This window comes from Bombyx mandarina, chromosome 12 (assembly GCF_030267445.1).
Source record: "Bombyx mandarina strain Sakado chromosome 12, ASM3026744v2".
NCBI classification, from domain to species: Eukaryota; Metazoa; Arthropoda; class Insecta; order Lepidoptera; family Bombycidae; genus Bombyx; species Bombyx mandarina.
The window spans coordinates 7,420,219-7,429,659 of NC_143219.1; the positions used below are offsets into that span (position 1 = coordinate 7,420,219).

At 33.9% G+C, this 9,441-nt stretch overlaps 1 protein-coding gene across 2 annotated transcripts; it reads left to right on the plus strand.

Moving 5' to 3' along the window:
* The first annotated feature begins 1,146 nt into the window (after positions 1 to 1,146).
* mRpL46 (mitochondrial ribosomal protein L46) lies at positions 1,147 to 4,264 on the plus strand. 2 transcript variants are annotated; one of them, XM_028181962.2, is made up of 6 exons: positions 1,147 to 1,344; positions 1,429 to 1,600; positions 1,841 to 1,974; positions 2,904 to 3,046; positions 3,791 to 3,916; positions 4,060 to 4,264. In XM_028181962.2, exons 1-6 carry the CDS (start codon positions 1,284 to 1,286, stop codon positions 4,201 to 4,203), a joined length of 780 nt encoding a protein of 259 aa, XP_028037763.2. In that variant the 5' UTR covers positions 1,147 to 1,283; the 3' UTR covers positions 4,204 to 4,264. The 2 variants fall into 2 exon arrangements, with proteins under 2 accessions (XP_028037763.2, XP_089588011.1); XM_089731885.1 differs by having other exon boundaries at positions 1,201 to 1,344; positions 1,403 to 1,600.
* The last annotated feature ends 5,177 nt before the right edge of the window (positions 4,265 to 9,441 follow it).

Sequence of the window (9,441 nt, forward strand, 5' to 3'; positions counted from 1 at the left end):
TATCCCTTCACCATGGAAGTCAATCATAAACATAATAATATGTTTTGCACTTTATTAGAGAAATTGGTACCTGTCTGCGGGATTCGAACATCGTTGCATCGGTTGATACAAACGCACCGGGTGTTTTATTCTTTAGGCCATGATGACGTCAAAAGGCTTACCATTATCGAATTTAACCATTCAGCTCGGTTGTGCCACAAATACGGTAGGGACAGCCATTTCACAAAAGTATATAAATAAATTTCAAACATTGTAATTAATTTACTTAAAATTACGAAGTTTTTCAAATATGAGGTGACAAGTTAAAATTGTCTATTTTTTGTGTAAATTTAGTAGTTCTTCCTTATTTTAAAATTACGGCTTATTTACCTTTTGCCAACCGTGAAAGCACACGTGTGGCAAAAAGTTAAATATTGTTGGATGTGAATTTTGGGGATATTTCAAAAAGTCTCAGTAAGGTCTTACCAATGTATTGAGGGGCTATTTCATTTCATATTAACATCTACGGTGTTGATTTATCACAATCAATTCAGCTTTATAATTACTTTCATCTACATAATTACTAGTTCTATGTAATACATTTAAAAAAAACAGATATGCCTTTGGAACCGATGATTGATTTATGAGCTATATACCCTTTGCCTAGGCAATGAACGAGGAAAAGATATCACTAGTGCTTACTCTTGAAGAATGACTCGATTGTTCCTCGAGTGAGCGAATATTTCACTGCAACCAAAAATTCCAACGTGTTGCATTTCTAAAAAAAATGATTAAAATATAAGTAAAAATAGATAGAATTTTTAGTATGTTGCTTACGTAATAGGAGTGCCTTCCAGAAACGAATAACCTTAGCAGTGAAGGAATGACCTTAAAGTCTTGTCGAATAATGCCGGGATAATTAATGCCGTCTTTTGAGATGAAAAAATAAATTATTAACATTTCAAGAATTTCCAAATTTAGCAAATGAACTATTTATGCAACATATACTACTTTAATCGAATTCTAATATTAATTACTATTGTATATATACATATTTTTCGTATTGTAATACAAAATTGACTTCATTAATGAAACGATCAGATCACGATAGAAGTACTCCGATTTTTGTATTCGGATCACGATTACGATATTCGGTCGAAAGTACTCGAAAGTCTACCTGACTCGGCCCATCCCTATAAAGATAACCAACAAAGTGTTCTGGATTAAATCAATTTTATTTCTAATAAATACTTTTACCTGAATGAATTAAGTGACGACATATATACGGTAAACTATTCATCAAAATGTTGGTTAAGACATTGATGCGTATGAATATAACTTATTACCACAGGCTTTTAATAAGAAGTATGTATTGTTCAAGGATGATGTACAAAATTCATAAATGTTGGTTACGGCTAAAAAGTTTTTTATATTCCTGATTTTATTTAGGTATTAGTAGCAAGCCAGCTTGGGATATATTGACGGGTATTTGCATTGAACGGTTACCAGTCTTAACTCCGCCGTTAACTGAAATGCAAAAAAAATATAAAGAATTTTTATTGACCGTAGAATTTGAGAAAAGCATGAAATCAAACCATGAAATTCAACACGAAAATGACAAGTATGTATGTATGTCTAATTAAAAAAATAAAATACACTTTCATATAAATTTATTTTCAAAATAAGGCTGACACATGTAGCTGATAATCCTGTACAGGTAGTTATTTTGAGTCTGATCTCAGGACCTCTGAGTTTCTAGGATCTCCAAAATTTATCAGTCTTGTCTTGTGAATGCTGTGTGTCCTTAAAATTTTTGTATGCAAACCATGTTACTTTATGTTTTATTAGAAATACATTGCAGAAAACAAGCTGAACTTTTCAAAGCTGAATCCCAAGATGTTGATATTGATGCTGTTAATAAAGTTACCGCCCAAGATTTTGAAGATGCAGCAAATGAAGAGTATTCAAAATTTAAATTTGGAAATTTAGAAACAGGTATGAACGAAAAATTCATATCAAGCAATGCAACTCTGTTGGTATTGAGATCCCACAGGCAGGTACTGATTTTTCTAATGAAATATGTATTAAACAAATGTTCACGAACGACTTCCCTGTTGAAGGAATAAAATGGTCTAATATAGGTTAAACATTCAAACATATAATTTGGGTTTATGACGACGCTTGTAGCTGAAAGTAAGTATTGTACTTTTTGACGAAGCGTGTTGCTGATAATTCTATTTCTGTAATCTGACGAAGCGTGTTGTGGATAATAAATAACATGTACTTTTAGGTTATTAAAATAATATTTTGTGTATAAATAAAATTTAGCTGAGATTCAATTATTAAATAAAAATAATTAAATTTTGGGTAGTTATTGGTGATAGAGTGTGTTGTGAGCTTGCACATGTAGGTACCTTCATCCTGCCTATTTCTGCTGTGAGGTAGTAATGGGTTTTGTTTGATGGACTGATATGTATTATAAGACTGAGACTCAGTATTGATATCTCAAGGTGGGTGGTGGCATTTAAGATGTTGATCTATATGGGCTCTTGGTTGGGTCGTCAGCAAGTTCTTCCATCTAAGTAATAAATAAAAGAAAGCTTATAATAAACGAAGCATATTTTACACATATTATGAAATCTAATTTATTTATCTTAGTTCTCAATTGCAAGAGCTATAATTAATAGAGCGGTTATTAATAGTTTTTCAATTGCTAATTAATTTATTAAAATCTAAAACGAAAAATAGTACAAATTCCATAAAAATATTACTTGCTTTTAGAATACCCAACTAAATGACACTACTTAGTTGTCTGGGTTAAACTTCTCAGTTAAACAGTGTAATATAACCAAGCTTCTCAGGTAGCTCACTAATAGCTTAACCAATGATCTGTGCTGATTGAACACTGTTAAATCTTATTGTAGATGCAGACAAAAAAGGTGACAAAACATCAACAGAACGATGCCTACAACGACATCTAGTTCTTGTGACACAACGGAAATTAGGAAATGATTCAAAGACATTACTTCCTCAGGGGCATTGGCAGGAGGGCGAGACACTACGTCAGGTTAGATTATACTCTACACCACCCTTGTTTGACTGGTAGAGAATGCCTCAGGCCGGCCTCCGTCCGCTAAGTCTGCCACTGTACTTTTGTGCATACAGCTAAATAAATAATAATAAAATAAAAAATATTAAAATAGGAATATGAAGTTTAAAAATTGAAAAAAATGTACATAAATAGCAATTGATTTCATTCTTTCTATCCTGTTCATAATCGTGAGGTTATTAGAGTAAATTTATAAAAATATTTTATTCTCATTGGTCCTTAATGTGGGTGTAAATTTTCGAGTAAATCGTATGTTTTGAAGTTAGTGAAAATTATGTTCCAGCTAAAACTTGTAAAAAAATTTGTTCTTATTAAACTCATCCTCCTCATCCTCGCATCGGTTTTCTCATTGCTGAGGGTCATGACTCCGTAGCTGCATCATTTTCTCATGTACAATTTCCTTCCATCTTATGCATTCCTTGGCATAGTTAAGGGCATCAAGTAACTTGTAGTTCAATAGCTAATCATTGTCTGGCCCAGTTACATTTTTATGAAACTTCTACAAAGAACATATTTATCAGCAACTAGGCTTTGTTGTTTTTATTGCAAATTTTCTTGTGCACTTGTAAAATATGTATAGTATAATAAGTAACATTTTATTTAAATTGTTGTTAGATTCAAGATGCCATTTTCGGCACATAATACTGCAATAGCACCCAGGAATAATTATTTTGATTTTTTTTTTATTTGTTCCTGTTTCAGACTGCCGAAAGAATAGTTAAGGAGCAAATCGGATCTGAACTTCAGATAAAGTTTATTTCGAATGCTCCATGTGGATTCTACAAATATAAATATCCCAGTGAAATGAATGGAAAAGTTGGCGCCAAAGTATGTTATTTATATTAATTATTTTTTGTAATGTTTGGAATGTATTAATGTGATAGAAACAGTACTTTTTTAGTTGTTAAACGTCTTTAATAATTATTACTCTGGAATAGAATTTTTAAGCTAAAATGTTATCATTGTTTCAGATTTTTTTCTACTATGCAAACTACAAAAGCGGCAATCCTACAAAGTCTAAAGTGAATTGGTTAACACGTAAAGAACTCGATGAAATGTTACCACAGAAATATAGTAATGCAGTCAAAGAATTTTTAATTGAAGAAACTTATTAAATATGTTATATTTTATAGATTAAATGTAGTTAATAAATGACAGAAGATAAAAGAAAAGAAACGCTTTATTACTCGTTTTTGTATGTAAAAATCTGTTTAATTCTGAATGCTTGATGAACTAGTTAGTGTGGATACTGATAGGCCTCCAATTGTTGGATTTAATTTAACTAACCTAGGTCTTGGATATGACCATATTATACTATTATATTCATTTGTATTGAGTTTTTACCTTCCCAAAAATGAAAAGCTTTGTGCGAGATGAAAAATACCTTTCAGAAATAAAGTTAATTGAAATTTAACAGACTAACAATATGGCTACTAAATACATAACTATAAATATCTCACTAATAAATTAGATACGAATTTGTAATGCTTAATAGTGCATGTATCAATTCCTAATCATTCATCAGTACACTAGTGTAAGAAGACTAGGTTAACTGCAGCTTTTTCATGTCAATGAACTCTGATAGCCACTTGACACTAGTAAGTTAATCTTTTCTCCACTTAATGTCTGTAACTATAGCATTATGCAAAATATTGGTATAGTAACCGGCAAACTTCTTGAGCAAATGACCTTGACTGCGCAGAACCGAATTTTAGATCACTTTGGTGGTGAGGGTGAGGCGCGACGGCAGGGGAAATCGTATCGAGCGCGTTATTGGTAGATCAGTCGAACCTTGCGTCCCGCACCGCGCCCTCATTCCGCTTGCTCCCAAAAGTACGCTTGCGTACAGTGGAAAGTCTATCGTTATTAATCGTTAAGTTATTTGTTATAATTACTTGTGGACATTGTTGCCATTGCTATTTGTTGAGTGTTTGTTGATTTTTTATAAAACATACACTATGCCGCGACAAACTGGTGTAGTATTCAAAAGAAAGGGTAGAAAAATTGTGTACGACGTATATTGCTTCATTATAAAACAGGGGAAGAATGATATGGAAAAATTAAGACAGACTTCGGAAGTAACAAAACCATCAGTGAGTACTGTTAGGTGCATTATTAAGGAAGCTAAAGGCTCTGGCTTGCTCGCCGTGTTTCGGACTCCGGGTAAGAAAAGATCAGGGAAGAAGAAAGTTACCAGAATGGATAGTTTCGTTCAATCTGTAATAAAAAGATGTAATCATAATAACTACATAACAAGCAGCGAAACTCCGTACCGTAGAAAGGCTTCGAAAATTTTAAAGAAGATATAAATTTTAATGGCTCGGAATGAAGCTTACGACGTATTATGAAAGAGCTAGGCTTCAGATGGAAAAAAAGAACAGATAATAATCGGAAGCTGGAATTTGAAAAAAGTAACATTCGATTACTACGAATCGAATATCTTCAAAAAATAATTAATTATAGACCGAATCGACCGAGTTGTAAACTACACCGATGCGCCCTATGTCGACTAATCACGATGATAGCGACTCGGGTGATGAAAACAGTGATGATGATGGTCAAGATTATGATAACGAAAAAAAATTACAAATACCAGCTTCGCTTCAACTGAACCAAGACCTGGCAACAGCTCTAGTTTTGACTTAATAGAAGGAATATCTATTTTACCCCAAGATTAAATTATTACAATTATTAACCTATTTTTTTGTTGATTTTCTAATAAATATATGAATAAATACATATGTTGATTTTAATAATTTAATAGCATTATGACGCAGAGTAAGTTATGTTTTTGCACGTGAGTGTACCATGCGCGAACTTACCCCCACTACGTCAACAAATGCTCAAGAAGTTTGCCGGCTATTATAGCTATAACATTGGTCTCCATAAGTGCCCACATTTAACGTGTTAGTTGACAGCTGATAGTATTTCATACCAGTTCATCGAACATAAACTTTCGAAATAAATTGCAGATGAAAAACAATATTTTACAGTTTTATGTTCAATTTATTGTATTAGCATCCTGTAGAAGCACTAAAAAGATTGTGTGAACACTTCTAAGTTTGCTTTGAAATGTAAAGTTGAAGGCCTGATCACTAGTCCCGACTATGAAAACCGCCTGTTTAGTGTTAGAATAGCATCATAAGTGTTCCTTTTTCCCCTACCTAATCTATGATAGCCTAAGGAGCTATTTCAGTTACGCACGGTTTGGTAACGCTGAACCTGGGAGGAGTTGCTAACATTAGTCCTAGTAAGAGCAGTGATTCGCTGAGTCTATCACCGCATGGGAATCGCGACCCACTGAGACTATCGGGTGAGAAACTCAGTGGGTTGTGCCTATAGACTAGGTTGCACATTAAATTCTTCGTCACATGCGTTTAGTTCGACGAGAACGGCGATCGGTGAAAAGTACCAAGAATGGATCGGAAGGATCCCATATCCCATATGAACTGCTTAGGCTGACGGCGGCTTTACGTTACTCTGTCGCCTGGGTCGAAAATCTCATGTATTCGGGTTTGGAAGGCGGGGCAGTTATACACTCCTTTTTTATTTTTTATTGCTTAGACGGGTGGACGAGCTCACAGCCCACCTGGTGTTAAGTGGTTACTGGAGCCCATAGACTGAGATATAAGTTCTAAGGTCTCAAGTATAGTTACAACGGCTGCCCTACCCTTCAAACCGAAACGCACTACTGCTTCACGGCAGAAATAGGTAGGGTGGTGGTACCTAGCTGCGCGGACTCACAAGAGGTCCTACCACCAGTATAATTGAGACTGACATGTGACAATCAAGTTGTGATATCTATGGTCTCTGGTACCCACATTACGCCAGAACGTGAACTCGTACACCCAGCTACACAATTAAAAATAATTAATAGAACATACATGTGTACACGTGTATATAGCCTAAAACAAAAACATCGTTCAAGAATTTTCCTCGAAAAATTATTTAATCTTGTATAAATTAAATCATCGTCTGTTTGTAAACGATTGCGGGAAGAGATCGAGAGCCTTGAGTGCAGTCAACACGTTCCGTCTTCATGTATGAACGTTCAAAGAAACCTCAACTCTTGTCTTCAAATTTTACGGTAAACATTCCGTTAGCTAAACACTCGAATGAGAATAATCTCGAATGAAGCACCTTATGTTGATAAATTTAAAGCTGACTTTTGTGGGGCATGCTCCGAAAATTTTGAGAGTAGATCGTCGAATGTTTACCCTTTAATCACGAACATTGTTTAAGAAAGCTTCTATTTCCATGCTTTACACTGAAATATTCGATATTCGCACCAAACAAAATTTTCTGGGTAAATCTGTTAAACATAATGTGATATTGATTGTACAACTCATTGAAAACATTGTTGCGCGCAAATTGTTAAAAAAAACAATAAAGCGAATTCTTGAAAGCACATTCTTTGATAACACTAGTATAGTTATTAGTTAGAGACATATTAACATTCGAACACCAAGCAATTAAATTCATAAATTTGTAATAATTTAATTTTTGTTTCGAATCGCCCACAGTCCAATAGGTTAGGGAACACATGTACCTTACTTGTTGAATCAGAATTGTCCTGGTTGGGATTGTCCTGGACGACGATCTTTTAAAGAAAATTCGTACCTACCGAACTTTGTTCGATATTAGGTAAGTACTGGTTGGTTTGCGTAATTGTTGTCTACTAAGAGGCGAAGGATTCCGTTTTTAACTTAAAAACTAATTGAATCTTCGACCTCATTTCTGAAATTGCATGCATTTCACAGCCGTGTGATGGTGTGTCTGTCTGCAATACTAAAATCAAATGGGCCGAGCGCCGCTGCTGTAAAATACAGCGAGAAAAAAAATGAATTAGTACCTTTAAAATTTTCCTTTGTTTTGTCATCTTTTTTTCATAAAACATTTCGACAAAGCAATAGTTAAAAACTATTTTTAATAAACTTGATTCCAAAGAAGGATCACATTATTTATACGAATGGTGGAAATTTCGAAAATGGACACTCATAAGCTACAGTAATCAATGATATAAAAAAATCACATTTTTATAGCAACAATTCATGACTTTGTTTAATAAATACGAATAATACGAAACAAGAATACAGATTATTTCAATAATAAAAAACAAAAACAGTCATTTTATATTAACTTGAAAGTTTTAACATAAGTATTTGTGGGCCCAGCGGGGGCCGGGACCGCTTCCCATACACAGAATGGATAATAATTAATTTAATTCTTTATACACTAAATGAATTTTAAAATTATTTCGAGTTTAATTAATTAAGTTTTGTTTAATTTAAAAGGTTTTATTTGAAGCGGATTGACTTTGAAAATGCGTACATTAAACTAATTCCGAGTGTAAAGTGATTAGTGTGCCTCAGCTTAGAGTACTTTAAACATTGGTTAAGATTGATTGCTGTTGGAAACGGTCACATCCATGAGCATGGGGGACTGATCAACCATTGGGAAAATAATTATGTTTTAGACGTTTTAGTGAGTTTATATTTCTAAAGCGAAGACTACTGAGGGATAACCACCCCCACCCTCTCCCATAGCACAATTCTGGGAACCAAATGCGGTATCACATTACGCGCTATGCAGTTGAAATAAAGGTACAATATTTTTTGGGTTTGAAATAAGGCCCATTTTCAGGCTTGTCTGGTATAAATCAATACTATGAATGAATTGAACAGTTTGATGTGGCGTTCATTAAAAGCAAACTTAATGCAGTGCTTGGAAAGGATAATAGTACACTTGTATTGACGAAATAAATTAAATCGGCTATGAAGTTCTCAAATGTAATCGTTGCCATTGAATGCTACGTCTTTCCCGTAACGCAAATGTTGCTATTTAATTTATAACGCACTTTGCTACTTTTTTAAATAATCTTTTTAAATGATGACGTAATTTCATTACTTGATCACACAAAATTACCGTTCATGTTTCATCACTCAACATTATCACTCCGGATCATTGATATATCGGACCTAAATATATAGTAACATTTAATAATTCAAGAAATTTGCAAAAAATTAGAACCATGCATACTTAGCCCAATGCTTGTCCAGACTCGTTCTGTCTAGTTTTCATAATTGCTTTAGAATCATAAAGCGAAAGCGACAAGGGAGGAAGTACATATCAACTTTCCTTTTTAAAATACCTAGTTTTATTATTCTGGTGGGTACAAATACAGTAACTGTTCCTTTTTTTTCCTACCTAAGCTGATAGCCTGATAGAGCAGTGTACCACCGGATCGCGACCCACTGAGAAGATCCGGCGAGAAACTCAGTGGCCAAAACTGTTCCGGTATATGTATATTGTTAATTTTTACAGCATTTATTTTAAACTCACGGCAGCTTAAA

Bases quoted from the DNA above. Each gene is read 5' to 3' on its own strand.
- mRpL46 (XM_028181962.2), top strand. From the start codon at position 1,284: ATGTTGGTTAAGACATTGATGCGTATGAATATAACTTATTACCACAGG. The intron at 1,975-2,903 runs GTATGAACGAAA...ATCTTATTGTAG, and splicing joins ATTTGGAAATTTAGAAACAG to ATGCAGACAAAAAAGGTGAC. The intron at 3,917-4,059 runs GTATGTTATTTA...TCATTGTTTCAG, and splicing joins ATGGAAAAGTTGGCGCCAAA to ATTTTTTTCTACTATGCAAA.